Source organism: Buteo buteo, chromosome 22 (genome assembly GCF_964188355.1).
Source record: "Buteo buteo chromosome 22, bButBut1.hap1.1, whole genome shotgun sequence".
Classification (NCBI taxonomy): Eukaryota; Metazoa; Chordata; class Aves; order Accipitriformes; family Accipitridae; genus Buteo; species Buteo buteo.
In genome coordinates this window covers 1,627,789-1,644,901 of record NC_134192.1, presented here as the reverse complement: position 1 = coordinate 1,644,901, position 17,113 = coordinate 1,627,789, and the positions used below count along the sequence as shown (strand labels likewise).

Below are 17,113 nucleotides of genomic sequence, written 5' to 3'. Positions count from 1 at the left end.
AAAAAAGCTATCGCTTTTAAAAACTAAAACAAACCCCTTGTTTCAGCGCAGGGGACTCAATTTAGGAGAGCATTTCCCTGCTGGGGGTTGTTTCAACCCTTCCCCAGCCACGCAGGTGGGCTCCAGCCCCGGTGGGGGGTCCGGAGTTGGGGTGACACCGGCGGGACCGAGTCCCTCCGTCCCGGCAAGAGCCGATGCGCCGCGTCGGTGCTGCCCGGGCGCCGTGGTAGAGCATGGCTGACGACGAAGCTCCCGGCCACCCGCTCGCTCCCGGCAGCCTTTTATCTGCCGGTGGCCCGGTGGAGCTGCCGGCGGGGCTATCGGCGGGAGCCTGATTGGTTCGGCACGGCCTCGCCGCCGCTTCCAGGTTGGCGTTCCTCCTCCCGCAGCCCAGGTAAAGCCTTCCCGCGACCCGGCACCTGGCCTCCCAGGATTAGCAACTCGCTCCGGCTCGCCTCTTTTTTCCCTTTCCCCTCCCCTTCCTTTTTTTTTTTTTTTTTTGCCCCCTCTTTTTTTTTTCCCCTTTATATTATTTTTAAATAAGAATTGTTTTCCCCCCGGGGGAGCGGGCGCGAGGGGCACGGGAGGAATGAGCAGCGGGCTGGTGCTGCGCACCCTGCTCCCCGAGGACGCTTCGGCGTTTACGCCGCTGAAGCCCGTCACCATGTCGGGGGAACCCGGCGAAGACACCCCCGTCTTTGAGGACATCAAACCCCCCACCCGGTCCCTGGAAAACCCGCCCGACCTGGCGCAGGTAAGGCGGAGGCCGGCGGTTTGCCGTGGGGCAGCGGGAAGGGGCCAGCTTCGCCCACTCAGGTGCACAGAGGCTGCTAATGCCTCCTGCAAACGCAAGCGTGGATTTTCACTTAATTCTGCTTTGTTTTTCCGCTCTTTGCTCAAACACCTCCGTCGCTTTGTACGCTTGTGCTTCCCCCTCTGCCGGATTTTCTTTTGGGCGTGTTGGGTTTCATTTTTTTTTTTTTTTTTTCTTTTCTTCCCTATTGCCTTTCTTCGAAACGCCCTGTCGCCTGTTTTGGAGGAGATCCTGGGTCTTGCTCGCTCCCCACAGCCGGGGCTCGGTCCCTCTCCCCCGGGGCCGGCAGGTGAGGGGGTTCCGAGGGGCTCCGTGCCGCCGCCGGCTCGCTGGGAAAGACGTGGGCAACGGGATTGCTGTGTCTGTGTGTGATGGGGGGGCGGGAAACGAGAGGTTATTTTTCTCTTTTATTATATTTATCTTTTCCGCCGCCATGGCGGGGAAGGAATGCTCCTTGAAATTCCCCATCAGCGTTCCCCCCCGCCGCCGCGTGCGCCGGAGATAAAGACCCGGAGAAGCAGCTTTGGGGCGCTGCTGCGTGCGTGCCCCTCTTGCACGCCTGCCCCTCTTGCACGCCTGCCCCTCTTGCACGCCCACCCCTGTCCGGGGCCGCGGCAGAACCACGCTCAAGCCCCGCCGTCCGTCCCAGGCGAGGGGGCAACGCTCCTCGTTGGTGTTTTGGGTGACGGACCCCTCGTCCCGCCACGAAGAGCCTTCGGCCGCTCTTCCTGGTGGGAAAGGGGGGGTGAGCCAGGCCTGCTCCCACCCCGCTGCCGCTGTCTCAGCCCCTTTTCCCCCCGGGAGGAATGGGGCGAGCTGGGCCGTGGGGTGCCCAGCACCACTGGCGGCTAATGATTAACCCCGCGCCCCACGTCCCCAGCGCCATTTTGGTCGGGGCGGGAGGGCAGCTCCGGCCCCTCGCTCCGTGGCCGCCCCGCGGGGACCCCCCTCGTCCCCCCGTCGCCGTTCCTCTGGGGACTCCCGGGAGGGCATCCCCATGGTGGGCGGCTCTGGTTCGGCACGGGGCTGGGGTTGGGGCTGTGTATCGGCTGCCCGCTTCCCCTCTCCCAGCGGCGCTGGTGTCCCAAGGGCCAGTTTGGGGGCTCCGTCCTTCAACAGGGAGGTGGCGAGGCGAAGGCAGCGTCTCCGTTGCCGTATTTCCATATGACGCCCTGGCGATCCGGCATCCACAGCGGCCGCGAGTGGCGGTTGCAGATGTAGGGGTCAAAATGGGGGGAGAGGGTCGTGCAGCCCACTCCTCCTTCCCCTCCGGTGGTCCCGTAACCCTGGGGCTGGCGGAGCCCCTGCCCCTCGGCACCGGGTTCGGGTGGGTTATCTGAATTTGGAGGGTCGGGTGGTAGCTCTTCGGAAAGGTGTGGGTTATCTCTGGGGCCCGTCCCTGGTGGGAAAGGGTGGCAGCTCCCTGTTTGGTCTAGAGGGAGGGTGAGGTTTGCTTTCTCTCCACCTTTGTAGCCCCCGCTGCCGGGTGGGATTGGGCAGTGGGGCTGGTGGTCGCCCCACACCTTGGCCGTGGCCGTGGGGGGTGGACGGGCAGCGGTGCCTCCTGGTTTTGGCCAGCCCCGTGCCTCCTCTCGTCCTCCTCGCAGGGGACGGGGGGACGCGGAGCCCACCCGTGGTTGGAAACACCATCCCACGACACCAACCTTGCTGCCCTTCAAAGGGAAGAGGGGTTTCTCACCCCAGTTTGGTCCCTGGGGCAGTGCCACCCCACCACCAGTTTGCTCTGGGGTGGAGGCAGCCGAGGCTGGGCCTTGGGGGTGGCCGATCGGAGAAGTCATCCCTTTGCCATAAGACCATCCTGGGTCCCTTTATGGACAACGGGGTCCCTGGGATGGAGGCTGGAAAGCTGCAGGGCTGGAGCCGAGTACCAGCTCACCCGTGCTCCGTGCACCACCCGCTCAGCCCCCAACAGCCGCATCGGGACTTCTTGGCAAACCCACCCAGGGTGAAACGTAATGTGTGGCAAAACCCTGACAGCCCAAGGCTGGACCCCACATCTCCAGGGGAGGAGTTTTCTGTGTGTTGGCCCCTTTTCTCTCTTAACAAACGCCAAAAGCTGTGGTCGTTGTAGAAAAGATGCTGTAGAAGCTGCCGTAGCTGGAGGGTGGAAAAGCTGGATGGCTGCACGTCTGGGAAACCCTTTGCTCCAGGAGGGTGTTTATCAGAGCAGTTTGACAAGACTTATGGAAAAGGCTATGACCTGTCGGAGCTCCGGCACTGGCTATCGCCCACGGGGCATTTCCCGCTGCTCCAGCTCTCCTGACTTCTGTCTTGCTGATCTCAGGCAAAGAAAGGAGCAAACTCACAGCTAATCCCTTTATCTCGCTGGTTGCAAAGTTGTGTCCCCCCCCCCAACTCCACAAATCGCTTTTCAAACAAGAGTGGAAGGTGGGAGGTAGAGCTATTTGCTGTTGAAAATTTTATTTGATCCGAGTCAGGTGGAAATAGATCCTTGGTGGAGTTTACGATCAGTTTTCTTTGCCTTTTCTCTGCCTTTCCAGCTGCCCTGCCCCAAATTAAAAAAAAACAAACAAAAAGAGAAAAGAGGTGAGAAAAGGGCTTGTGAGAGAAAAGCACTTTTCCTTTCTGATTTAAGTCAGATCGGCTAGAACCAGATTTTTCCCCTGTAAATCTCAAGAGGTCGATGCTAGAAGGAAGGTAAAAAATAATAATAAATGAAACCAAAACCAAGGCATGTTCAGGGAAGCGTTTCAGAAGAGGAGACGGTCCCTTTGCGTGGCTGTCGGGTACCCCCTGATGAGCAAAGGGGCTGTGGGGGCACCGGGACTCATCTGCTGCTCCTACCTTGCTGCCCTTCACTCTCCAGGTCTGATGAGCCAAAGCAGCTCCTGGGCACCTTGTTGTTCCCTGGGGCTGGGAAACCCTCCTGGGATCATCTGCTGCTTGTCGGATGGGTGACTGTGTCCCTCTGGGCTGGGCTTGACCTCACGGTGGATGAGCGACCCCATTGCCAAGTCCTCTAAGCCACCCCATCCCTCCTGAGTCTCCTGGAGGCACCTGTGGCTTTATGCCATGGTCTCCCTTGGGCGTCAGCGTGGTTCTCAGCGGTGCAAGCCCCGATCCCTGCCCTCTTGGGAGAGCTGTCCCTGGGCAGACAGCCGCGGCGATGGCGAGTGAGATGGTGAGAACAGACCCAGGTTTCCACGATCCTGGAGCTGTTTTCTAGAAGGAAGGTTGCCAGCGTGGTCAGGAAGGAGAAGGCACTTCTGCTCCCTGCCCAACACGTGCAGGACAGGAGCTGGCTCCTAATGGGCTTTCCTGCAGTTGTGAGGAGCACGAGGTGCTGGTGAGGTGGAAGGGGTAGCCCGCGCTCGTCTCCACGGTTGGGTTTTCTACAATTAAGGGTTGGGGAGAATGGGGGCTATCGGGGGTGTTGGCCCTGCCATCGCCTGCCGGGTGCAATCGCCTGTCCTCGAGGATTTGGGGAAGGCAGCGCCTGTCTCAGTGGGTCGTACCGGCCGTGAACTCAGAGCTGCTGTCTGATGTTGGAGGGTCACTTGGGTTTGCAGCGGGGTTGAGTGAGGTCAGGACCTGGCAAAGAAGCTGCTGGGAAGAGTGATGGACAGTCCTTTGTTTTAACCCCTTGCCTACCTGTATCAGGAGCCCCAAGGGCAGTTGTGTTGAGGCCGGTGAGCGCCCAGTGGGGACAGAGGCTGTCACGGGTGTCGAGGAAGATCCTGGAGAACGTGGCCGGGAATAGCCCCAACCCAGCTCATCCTTCATTGCCCCACTTTTCTTGGGTGGGCTACGCTGCTGCAAGCTGAGAAATGGGAGCAAACGGCTCCCCGTGTGTCCTCTAAGCCCAGTTCCTACCCCACAGGCAGTTTCTCACCCCTGTGCTTGGCACACCTCCCTTCTGCCCTGCCCGAGGGCTGGGTGGGGGGCTCCCATAGGAAGAAAACAGCTCCAGCATCTGGGAGGTGGTTGAACAGATTAGATGGTATCAGGATGGTGCTGTTCCTCCCGAGAACTTTTCCTGGCGCTTCAGATCCTCAGTGCTGCAAATGGCATTTCCCAGACCCTTTCAGCAGAGTGGATGTAGGTGCTGCGGTGTTCCTCTGACTCTATTCTGGCAGGGATTTTGCTTCTGGTATCACAGGAGAAGCTGGGCCAAGTCTTTTGAGGTGTGCTCCAGCTTTCTGGACAATGCAGGAGCTGTTTCAATCCTGCTCTGTCCCCACGGGGCCCTGTGTGCTGTGTCCTGCTTCTCATGGGTCTAAGCCCCTTTGGCCACGTCCTTGTCATGAATGTGGCTGCGCTGGGGTGACGACTAGACGGTGGCTCTCTCCTGGACCAGGGATGGGTTTTCCTGCTCCCCGGTGGTCCAGCATCTTGCACAGCCCAGTTGGAACCAGGGTGATGGCTCATGCTTGGTACAGATGTAGTTTGCATCAGGGCCAGGAAGGATTTCTGCTCCACTTTATTTATTAGTAGAGATGCAGAAGTCCGCAGCACAGCTGTCAAGGAGTGATTCATTTCCTTGGGCTGTCAGGAGTTGCATGCAATGAATGAATTCAGCTTTTCTCAAGGGAAAGGGGAGATGGTAGCTTTGGAGTTTTGTTCTGGGCCTGTCATGAGATGTTGACAGCTTGTTGTGGCTGGGGGTAGCAGAGCCTGGGCATTTTTCTGCAGTTTAATGTCACTCCTTGCGTGCTCAGAGGGGACTGAAAATATTGTGTCCTCTCCTGGGGTCCTCCTCAGGAGAAGAAGGTCACGCTGCTGAACGTGGCCCCGGGTATGGGGACACCACAGACATGAGCTCAACAGGGTACTGCCTGTTTTCGAGGCTGTGCCCACGTTTGAGGACAGGCTTTGAGCTCGCGGTGTTGCAACGCGAAGGTATTCCCCTGCCTGTCTCTGCCGGATCGTGACGGTGCAAGGGCCCTACGCGGGCTTTGCACCGCCACGTGTCAGACGAGCCGGGATCCACAGCACGGCAGGAGCCTTCGGTCCTCGACCATCCTTTACTCCGCCAGCTGAGCAGGGAGCTGAGCTCCGGCCTCTGCCGGGATCCCACATTTACAACTGTGCAAACAGGCGTGGAAATGGAGCAGGCTGGTGCGATCTGCCAAGGACTCAGTGGCTTGGTCCCGTCTTTTTCTCCCTCTTTCTGAGCTGCTCGGTCCGTGTAACGTGCTTTTGTGGGCAGTGCGAAGCCACAGTTCTTCACTCCCTCTTGGGTGGCCGGCATGTTCCGCCCTCTGGGATCCTCCTGGCTTTGCAGAAGGGTTCAAAAATGACCGTGCGTTCCGCAGAAGCGCGCAAAATTCATTTTCACAGGGTGCCAGCAGGCTGCGCAGGCTCGAGGGGTGTGCAGAAACAGATTGGTGATACAGAGATGTCAAGTTAAAGGCTGGGCAAGGAAGAACGGGCTCCCTCGATCCCTCTCAGCACAAGTCAAGATGGTGGGTTGGCAGCTGGTGCGGCTGAGCCCTGCGTGGCCTCCGGCTGGAGGGGTCTCGGGATCTTTTCAGGCTGTTTTGCTTTGGGATCAGCTGGAACCTGATGCTTTCAGGACCAGCCCGCAGATTTGCAAGTCTGATGGGCTTTCCGTCCGGCAGGTGTCTGCATGGCCACGGGAAATGAAGCTCGAGTCCCCAGAAAGGATGAATTTGTCCCTCTGCTCTTGCAGGAAGACCCTCAGGGACAGTCCCCAGGCAGGACGCCTGCCCGCCGCAGCCCTGTGTCCGGGGGATGGTGGTGGTCTCATCGCAGATCAGATCCTGTCGTGGGAGAAGGTCCAAAGTCAGCGCGGAGCTTGCTACTGCGCAGCAGGCTTGGGACAAAACCAGTGTTACCAGTGAGGCAAAGACCGGGAAATTTGGGGGATCTCAGCCGCCACGTTTGTTATTTTATTTTTCTTAATCCCCCAAACCCACAGACTTCCCCGTGTGTGCGGGGGTGCGCATGCAAGCGCTGCTGGAAGCAGACAAGGTGTAGGATGAAACGGCTTGGCCGAACTTTGAGCTCGCTGGAGCACAATGGCTTTGTCTGGGTGGTACAAAGGCTGATTGTTCTGCTTGGGGGAAGTTTGGCTCGGCAAGGTGGGGAGCGAGAGAAAGGGACAGCGCCGAGAAAGAAAAAGATTACAGGTGTGCTGTTCCTTGTCCTCCTGCGCAGCCCTCGCTGGAGCCTGTTTTCCACTTGCTGACATGGGAGAGGTTGCAAATTAGCCTGAAAAGCATGTTGTGGGGTTGGTTTTTTTTTTTTTTTTAAATTTTTTTTTTGAACACTGAGAAGGCAGGTATTTAAGGGAGGAAATGAGCAGGGGACTCCGACTCCATAATAAATGCATCGGATTTCCCTTTATCACTCTTCCTGAACGGTGTGGGAAGCAAACACAGTCATCTGAAATTACTCACGAAGGTCTAGGGTAATGCATTTCTGGCCGGTGCATCATCAACTGTGAATTTTCCCCTCTCAAACCTGTTTGGTCAGCTACCTACGCTATTTTGTTCTCTTTCTCTGGTCCAGTGAGTTCTTTTATCTAACCCATCCACTGCAAATAATCACACTTACAACCGTCTTGTTAGCTGAGCCCCTTGATTAGAATATTTGCTTTTCTTGTGCTCCATTGGTGAATTACGTTGAGTCACAGGGTACAGTTGGTGTTTGGGGATTGGATAACTAATGTTTACAATTCAGATGTTCTCAGAACTTGAGCTAGCATGAAAACTCTCAAAAAAACCCCATGGGCTGTTTACCACATCAAAGAGGTTCAGCCCCTTCCAAGCTCAGATTGAAACTCAAACAAAGAATCTTTCATTAAGTTCAGAAATGCTTGGAGAATTCTTTGAAAATTACTATTTTTTAATTTTTTTTTAATGTGATGGGGACCTTCAAGTTTCCACCAAGGACAGGATTTGCAAGTATTAAAATGCATTTAATGACCTTGCTCTTTGTAGTATTTCCAGTATAAGCAGGAGAAGAGAATGGCAAGAAATTGGTCCCAGTACAGCTGGTCTGAAAACACAGGTACTTATCACTTGCAGGAGAAAACAATATTATCCATCTGTTATATCACGTCTATCATATCTAAGGCAACTTGTTTCAGGAATCTGAACCCATCCTGGAGAGGGCTGAGATATGTGGGTACCTACTCACCAGCCAATTCAGCCCATCGTTTTAATGCTGCCTGTATAACATTATCATTTTCCATTTTGCTGCTCCTCAAGGACAGTTTAGGGAGCTGAACCCAGGGGTGGCTGAATATAGTTAAATGAAAATCCTTCTTGCAATGAATACAAGGTTTGATGGTGTTTTCTAAAATGTGGGAATGACCCAAGTTTGTTAAATTGAATGGAAAAATTGGGGTATCTCCCCTTCCCAACTGATCATTCAAAATGCCGTCGTTTTAGAACATAATGTTTCATTCTGAGCAACTTTCAATATTTGGTGGTTTTGTGGCTCTGCGTCGTGCTTTTGGGAGAACTCAAAATCAGCAGCTTGGCTGACTGTTTGACGTTACCTCTGGGACACGACGAGTGTCACAGCCCTGTGTTTCCCAGGGGCTGGCAAACCCCAGGCTCCAAAATACTCTGGCTGGAGCTTCTCCAGGCTCCAAAATACTCTGGCTGGAGCTTCTCCAGGGCTCGGTGCCTTCTCCACAGGAACTATCAACTGCCTGTTACTGGCCTGTGCCGTAATCAGTCTCCCTTAATTAACAGCAATCGGCAATTCATTTCTCTACAGGGAAAATATGGAAAGAGAGGGTTTAAGCTGGAGGGAACGGATCTTGAGGAAACTCTTCGAGGCTCTCTGCTCTCAGGCTAACAGAAGGGCTGTCCTAGCAGCACAGATGCTGGGAAAAACATAGGGTAGCATGCACGGCAGAAGGGGCTGCAGCAGGCGGACCTGCTCCAGCATCTGCCTCCATCCCTGGTTCTGGTAGTATCTTCCTGGCCTTGTACTGTGCTAGGTACCGTGCAAGCTTGGAAGAAAGAAGTTGCCCCAAAGACCTACTCGTTCAAACCCAGTGTTTTCACCTGCCTCAGGGTTTGTTTTGTTTTGTTTTGCTAACTGGTTTGGCGAGGAAGTTGAGGGCCACCAGGACGGTGGGATTTGCTGTCTGTACCTGAAACCTGACCTTGCTTTTCACAGACGTGCATGGGGTATTGGGTCTGCCTTGCATGTTGTACTGGGAAGAACAGGCTTTTTGGCCTGTTTTATCACTTGCTGAATGCCAGGAGGACTTCACAAGCCCCAGCAAGCAGCGGATGACTCGCTCTGCCTTTGTCAGACCCTGCCCTGGGAATGTGCTTCTTTTCTTCTCCTCGGAGGAGGCGAGGTGATGAGTGTGAGCTTTTAGATGGTTTGAGTGAGGCGGAATGAATCCCACCCAAAACCCAGCTGGGGAAGCTCCCTGTGAGCTCTAACAGCCTCTCCCATGTCACAGTCGGTTCAGGACCCGCGGCACGGATGTGTAACCAGAGGGGAGCTGGAGGTCTCGAGGACAAGCCCAGTGTCCTATGGCTATGCAGTAGTTAGAAACGGGTGGATAAATTTGTCCAGGTCATCCTGGGGAATGGTGACATCTGAGAGCCTCCATCTTCTCAGATTCAGGGGAGAGGGTGTGCTGGAGCAGAGGCTGCAACCGAGAAGGAGAAATGGGGCTGCAGGTGAGCCTGCTTCTAGTTGATGGTACCAGCAGGGGCTGCATAGCTATCCAAATTCAACTTTTGATTGTATGCATGCATAAACTGGGGGAACGCTTGAGCTCCTGCATGTTTTGGTTGGGGCTGAAGTATCTCCAAGGCTCCTGATCTTCCAGGAATTGAAATAACATTGGATCGTTTCATCTTTCTAGAAAAACCATCCAAATGGCTGTACCAGCTCACACCAAAAGTCTACCCAGCTCAGCCTCCTGCGTCCAACAGCGGGTGCCCACTTAGCTTGATGGAAAGCCTCTGGCTGGCTTTGATGGGCTTGACCCCAGCCTTTTGCTGAGCAAAAGCAGCTCAGAAATAGAAATCTGCCTTAAGTCCTCATGTCCTCCCTTCCCACTCTTAAAGAGAGCTGCCCTCCTGCCAGGGCAGAGCAGGGAGCAATGGGAGAGGAGGGAAAGCTGTCCCCGTTTCCCCACCCGCCTTCGGGCTCCATCCAGTGCCAAGGTTGCGCTCGGTAGTTCTGCCAAAGGGGAAAACCAGTGTGGAGCTGCTCTGATGTCAACCTGGGACCCCCCCCCCCTCATCTAGACCTGCCTAAGGCCAGATGGGCTGAATGGCCACTGTGGTCAGTAAAGCCTAGAGGTGGTGCAGCTGGGCCAGAGCTGTCTCCAAGGTCTACCCTGCTAGTTATTTTTCAGTCCATTTATGGCTTTATTTTTTGAAAAGTTTCTGCTTGCTCTCTTAAAGCCCACTGGAGCCCAGCTGCTCCAAACTGCTCTTCTTCCAGGCACTTGACCTTGGAGTTGGATGAGGGTGTTTCTCCTGGTTTCTTTGGCCTTTGGCATTGCTGATTTCTGTGGCATGATTTCTGTGATAAATAACCAAGGTAGATTGCCTTTGAGTGAGTCTTTATCAGTTGTCAGGGGAAAGGAATAGCAAACAGAGTCAGCAAGTCTGCTGGAAATGTCGCTGCCTACTGGCTCAGCCAGAGGCCAGCCAACCTCCCAGCTGCCCGCACCACACTGATGGTGACTCTTGGCCTCAAGAAAATTCCTTGTTTCTGAGAGGTGATAATTACTTTGGGTAGTTCAAACACAAGGGCAGAAAACAGTATCAGAATAACCCTCCAGAGCAGTGTGGCTCAGCTCCTGGGCCATCCATGAGCTCCAGGCAGAAACCTGGAGAAAGGGTATATCTTTGTCCTGCTCCAGGAGCTGCTCTTGTAGGTGGAAAGATGTGCCAGCTTTGAGATGGAAAGCTGGTGGGATAGATCCCCTCTAGCAGTCTTCTCCATGGGCTCCAGAGAGAGCTTGCACAGAGACTTCAGCTTAGATGCCCACTTTCCTGGTGGCCAAAGCTAGTGAAGAGGAATCTTCCCCCACTGCAAGTAATGCAGACACAGCTGAATGCTTTGAGGGCAGCACTGGTTTCTTGGAGTTGCTCCTAACCTCTTTGAGATAGAGCAAGCGGAGGAGTCCAGCCGAGGCCTTCTGCAGCCCAGCACCCACCTACATGAGCACAGAGTTTGGCTCTGCTGCCCGCAACAGTGCTTTCTTATTTACAGCAGCTAAACGTTTGGCCCTGTGTGTACTTGAAAGGAAGAGTCCTGGGGGTTTCTTTGCTAATCCCGTTTTGCAGAGAGTTCCAGAAGACTTGAGGAACAAACAGAAAATAACGTCGATCGAGGTCAATATCAAAACCAAATGATCAGAGAAACAAATATTTACTCAGGTCAATATTTAACTAGGAGACAATAAATGCTGATATTGAACCAAATCTGTATATAAATACAGTCTATTTATAATGTGTGCCTTTAAAGGGGTACTGCCAGGTACTTGCCATGGTTTTTGATTGATGATTATCCTCCCCATTGTTTGCCGATTCCCTTGGAGGCTGGAGTTTCATGCAGGTGCATGTATGAGAGAGAGACTGTACTGCATAATCCCAGGGCCCGGACAACAGGCACAACCGTTGTCCCACGCACGCCCGTGCTCGGGGAGGGTCCCTCGCCCCGAGGAGGGGCCCCCCCTTGCACCTGGAGCAAGTTCCCTGCCGTCTCCTCATCCCTTGAACCTCCACATCACACGGTTGGGCTGCTGGCTGACCTGCACGGGCAAAGCTGGCATTTTGCTTGCACCCCTCTCCCAAAAAATCTTTGCATCGGTGACCAGCACAGCGTTGCGGCTAGGGCCGGCTGTGAGCAAGAGCCCGAGACCCAGCTGGGGAGGGGGGGAACGGGCTTGATGCCTCCCAGCATCGCAGAGCAGGATCAGGGGGGAGGGCAAGGGCTAGCGCAGGTCTCGAAGCCGCCAAGTACTGAAGAAAGTCCCCCCCGCCGCCTGCCCCGAGCCCTTTCCCCCCCAAGCCGCTCCCTCCGCCAACTTTACAAGCTCATTGCCTGTTTAGCAAACATTGATTTCTCTCCTTGTTCTCCGCTGCTGCCCGTGTGGTGACAACATCTGATGTTTCTATGGCGGTTTGTTATTTATCAACTTCAGATTAGAAAGCGTTTAATCATGGGAAAGACACGTCCCGCCTCCTGCCTCGACAGCCTGCAGTGCCTAGTGCCCTTCTAATGATGCTCGTGGTTAATCGCTGGCAAAATGGCATGGTTGGCTCAAGCGCCGTTTTTTTCTGCGTCCTCCCAAGAAATGTTTGTCTTGGACTCTGCCTGTATTGATCGATGTCCTGATAATGCCTCACCCTGCCTTTGACAACATCTGAACGAGGGATAGAGGTCTCCGAGGCAGGAGGTCCCTGCAGGATTTATGAAAATCAGCAGATGGTAGAGGGGGAAGACTCATGTCAGCGGCTATCAGCCACAGGAGAATCCACTCTGGAGGAAGCAGGGCTTCATTGTCTGCTTTCTTCACCGAGCAACTGGCTTGCAGGGCTGGGTTTTTGCTGATTTCACAGTGCTGGGGGCTTCACAACATATATCTCTTTCAGAGGCTGCTGAGGTTATCTTGCCCTCCAGGGAATTTCGATCGCCAGGTCCCAGGTTCGGATGTGCCAGTGCTGAGTGTAACACGGTCCTGCTGGTCCAGTGACACAAACTGGTGTCCAATGGCCTTGTCTGGAGTGAACAAAGTGCTTGTTCTAACCCCTTTCCTTTTCCTGCTTGGTTTTTTTTTTTGGCTTGCTTTTCTGTGGAAAGTTGAAAAGACCCTCCTCCGTGGTCAGAAATAGATACTATGACTTTGAGGGGAAAATACTACAGGAGTTCAGTGCTTTTATTGTATGAAAGGCTATTCTTACTGGCTTTCCCTTCCTGGCCCAACCAAAGATCCCAGTTTGGACACCTCTAAACTCACAGAAGTTTTATTGATGTCCGCTTTGCCTGTATTTCCCCTTTGCTCATTTTTTGCCTGAGCTACTGACCTGTGACTCCTACGACGGCTGCTGGAGCCCTTGTCAATGCAGTTGGTGGAGTCTGGGGCGTGCCTGCCGCTAGACCTCGTATCTCATCCTCGTCTCCAGTGACTGCAATGATGGTGTTGCTAGTGACTGTAGGGGAAACTGGGCCACTGAACCCGCTAAAGACCTAGCGGTTCTTCAGCTAGAAGGCCCTGGAGGCTTTCTCCATCAAGTCACAGTGGGTATTTCTTGCAGTATTGAGATGAACTGAGCTCCCTGGCTATGTGATAAGTTCAGTCCTTCTCAAAAAGGCAAGAAAACGGTTAATTCCCTGCCTCTGGCTGGCAGACAGGGGGGAAGGGATGGGCTGATCATTCCAGGTCATTGCTGTCTCCTGTGAGCCCACTGCAGTGTCCTCAGCTGCCCTCTCCAGAGCTGCCCCAGGCAGGGCTGCAGCCAAGGAGTCCGCAGAGACCCAGTGACTGCGGGGCTTCCTCCTGGTGGGTCCCGCTTTGCCCTCAATTGCTTCCTTTGTATTTGTGCTGCTTACCGTGGCAGGTCTTGAATGCAGCCGGCTGGCAGAGCAGAGGCTTTTATTGGTCTCCTGGTGTGGTTGATCCCAAAATGAGGGATCCAGCAGCTGGACCACCACTTGCAGGCTCAAGCGTTACCTGCAAAGTTGCTTGGCTGAAGTATGCAGGTGCTTCTGAAGGTGTTTATTCCAGTTGATGGAACGGGACACAGCTTTCCACCCCCAAACCCTTGTAACTCTGACCTGGAGCTTTCATATTTAAGCATCTCCTCATGCTTCCAGGCATGAAGGCCACGTGGAGACCAGTGGCTCTCCAGGCATGGCAGCTCTCAGCATCCCCAGCCTGTTTGGCACCCGTCCTCTCAAGGCCATGTGGCTCTGTGGTCTATCATGGCCTCACAAGGAACGTCCTCCATTTAGATGCAATTCCTAGAATATGAACAGCTCAAAAAATGGGAAAACTGAGTCCATTGAGTTGGTTTTGCTGGTTTTCTGTGAGAAAGAGGGAAGCCTGGGCTGGTTTCTAGCCCTTGCTGGCCTGACTGATGAGCCTGACAATGTGTGTATGACCCCAAACTAGGAGGGCAAGAAAAGGCTTTACTACAATCTTGTTGAACTGGAGAAATGGTAGAGGTTAGGGGGGCTGTGGAGGAGAAGATGGGCACACTGGAAGCGAGCAGGCAGCAGCAACTGCAGAAGGATGTGGAATGAGAATGGGGCGCAAGCTGACACTGAACCCACAGAAGGCAAATAAATACTGTTTTGGGATTTGGAGATAACACTTCCCCTTTACTTGGTGCTGGAGGACTGACCTTGGAAAAAGGATCCAGGTCTGGGTGAGAGATCCGAGAAGAGACCTCAGCCCTCTGTGGAAAGCTGGGGGGAATCGAGGCAGGAGAAGAGAGGCGTGCAGGGCATTTGCAAGCATGCTGTCATGCATATGGGGAATGATAAAGGAGTTTTAAGTCCTGGCAAAGTCTTTCCCCCTTGGAGGTGGCTAAGCACAGGAATAGGCTAGCTGAAGGGGACTCCGCTGCCAGGGGTGGCTGGGGTACCTGCTCCTGTGCCTGAGGAGGTGGGATTCCCCCAAATCCCCTGTTTGTAGGAGCCTGGCAGTGGTGTGATGCTGAGAGCTTCACCTCGGAGGGCTGGAACTAGCTTGTGGTGCTGCCACACTTCTGCCGGGAAGCACAGTCCATCCGAGCCCTGGTGGCACGGCTGAGGCTCTTCCCGGGAAACCTTCTCGTATCCTTGCTCTTGCAGATGCCATGGCCTGTGGGACGGGGAGCTTGTTAGCTGTTGGGTGGAAGAGAGGAGTTGTGCCTGAGGCCCTGAGCATGGTGTCTCCTGGCTATCACAGCACCTCGTGGTGGGTGCCCGTTCCAGGGTGGGTGTGCTGGGGCTTGGCACAGCCCCAGGTCTGCACCAAAAAAACCCCTCATGCATGACTTGAGTGAGTGAGCGTTGCGGGCTCAGCCCTTGATGCCTGCTCCGGTGGTTTCCAGCCTGTTCCCAGGACACGGCACGAACGTTTCTGCCTACCCTAAGGTAGCCTTTGTAGATGGGAGCCCCTTGGGAAATGGGACAACTTACTGGTTTGACTGCGCTGGAAATCTCTGAAGGTCTTTGCGCCGTGCCTCAAAGCCTCCTCTGGAAAGCTCTGTATTTCTCAGCTATCTTTTCTTTCCCCGTGAGAAGCCCAGAGTTCCCCAGACCTTGCAGCCCGGCCGGGCTGCTGCCCAGATTCACCAAGCGGCCGTCCTCCTTGGGCAAGCTCCGACCGCCGTGCGCGGCGGATCCCGCTCTGCCTCTCAGCGAGGATTAAGACATAAAAGCAGGAGGGGACTGGCTGGGTGAGCTGGGAACCGAGTCCCTTGCTCGTCCCCTCAGCGGGCTGCTCTGTCCCTCCTCCCACCCCGCTCCGGGACAGGAAAAACAGACCAAAAAAAAAGAAAACAACCAAAAAAACCCCATTCCTGGAGGCGAAGCCCGGATTTGGGAGCCTGTGGGAGCGGGTGGTTCCCCTTGTGCTGTGGCGGGGGGACGGAGGGGATCCCCCCCCGACCACAGGGCTGGATCAAACACGGCTCCTGCCCAGCCCTGCCTAGGGTGGGGCTGGCCCCGCCCACAACGGGGCACTGCCCCACCCACTTCAGGGCTGGCCCCGCCCACAACGGGGCACCGCCCCACCCACTTCAGGGTTCCTGCTGGTCCTCCCGGCCAGCAGGGGGTGACGCGGCGGCAGGCGGCGCTCTGGCCCGCCCTGCTGTTGGTTCGCCTCGGTGTCGGGGTGCTGGTGATGGCGGCGGGGAGCTGACGGCTGACAGGGTGGGCGGCTTGAGGCCCTGGGGGGGGCTGTGAGGGGCTGGGGAGCCGGGGGGGGGGGTGTGTGTGAGGTCCTTCATGGCCGGGGGTGGTTGGGGGAGGCCTGTGGGGGGTGGTCGTGGCCCAGGGGAGGCCGCCCGACTAACCCAGGCCTGTCTGCCCCACAGCTGCACCCCATGAGGATGGAACAGCGGATGCCGCCGCTCATTCTGGAGGTGAAGCGCTTTCCTCATTCCTCCCTCTTGGCACGCTTCTGCCCCCGTTGGTGAGAGGTACCGCTAAAGCCCCTAAAAGATTGAGCCGGGGCTTCCCCGCCCCAGTGCAGGCCACCCAGATCCACTGGCGAGGACATGGCAGCACCTGCGCTCCTTCCTTCTGCCCCCGCTGCCAGCTGGGGTGCGTTCCTCCCACTCCATCTGTGCAAGCCACCCGGGCGGGTGCCTGTGTAGCTATCTAACTCCTTCGCGGCTTGTGTGTCTCCATTAACTGGATCCCCACTGACCGTGAAAGGAGCTGTGAGTGACAGCCAGATAGAGACACCTGCACTCAGGACACTTGAGTTGGATGCCACCCAGACGTGTCAGCACTTAGTCATCCCAATTGTGCTGACCGTGGGCCGAGGAGGAGTTGGTTTTGGATAGAGCATTGGCTGGGAGGTGTTTAGGGAAATGGCTTGGTATTAGGTGTCAGCACACAGTGCAAGCAGTGCCAGAGCGGACTAGGGTTGCTAGGTGTTTCTGGGCCACAAACAAGCAAAGTGCCCCTTTTCCCCTCTTTGAAGAATGCTGGGGCCCTCGGGGTCGTTTGGAACCGGTGACACAATCAGCAGCATTATGTCAGTCTGGATTCCAGCAGGGTGGGGCCCTCACCCTCCAGGTCCTGCACACACCAGTGGGGCTGCAGCTCCGGACAGGGCTGGTATCCTTTCCTGTCTGGTGCAAGCCTGTTGGTTTTGCTCTGCTGACCAGCTGCCCCTTAACGCCCCCTTTCCCCAGGACCCTGGGGCTGCTCAGGATCAGAATTGCATTTATCAGGCTTTAATGGAATGACAAGAAGAAGACTTTGCCCTGCAGGTAGGGGTGGTTATGAGAGAAAAGGAGGCTGGGAGACACCAAAGAGGAGGGCAGGCAGTGGACAGGGGAACTCTGGCTGAGAATGCAGGTTTTGGATCTGAAATTAGGGCCCTCCGTGCCTTTCTACATTTAATATACCTGCCTGGTCACCTGCCATATAAGGACCCACTGGAGTTGCCGGGGGGGGGGGGGGGGGGGGTGTGGGGGGGTGTGGGGGGGGGGGGGTGTGTGGGGCTGGGGAAGTGGGGGGAGGGGGTGGTGTGTGGAGACCTTTCCTTGGGAACTGAAGGTGAGAAAGTTAAATGCCGGAGATAAGGGAAGTGTAGAAGTAAAAGGCATCCAACACCTTCCCCCTGCCCCCACT

General features: G+C 55.4%; 1 protein-coding gene across 2 annotated transcripts in view; it reads left to right on the top strand.

Annotated features, from left to right (window-relative positions):
* The window catches only part of LOC142043131 (Krueppel-like factor 5), a 28,523-nt gene continuing 11,410 nt past the window's right edge, over positions 1–17,113 (top strand). Inside the window, exons 1-2 of one of the 2 annotated variants that reach the window (XM_075053921.1) lie at positions 1–754; positions 15,844–15,891. In XM_075053921.1, the coding sequence (XP_074910022.1) occupies positions 590–754; positions 15,844–15,891 (213 nt within the window). In that variant the 5' untranslated portion in view covers positions 1–589. Of the gene's footprint in view, positions 755–802; positions 1,104–15,843; positions 15,892–17,113 lie in introns of those variants that run through there. The other variant, XM_075053920.1, reaches the window with a different exon arrangement.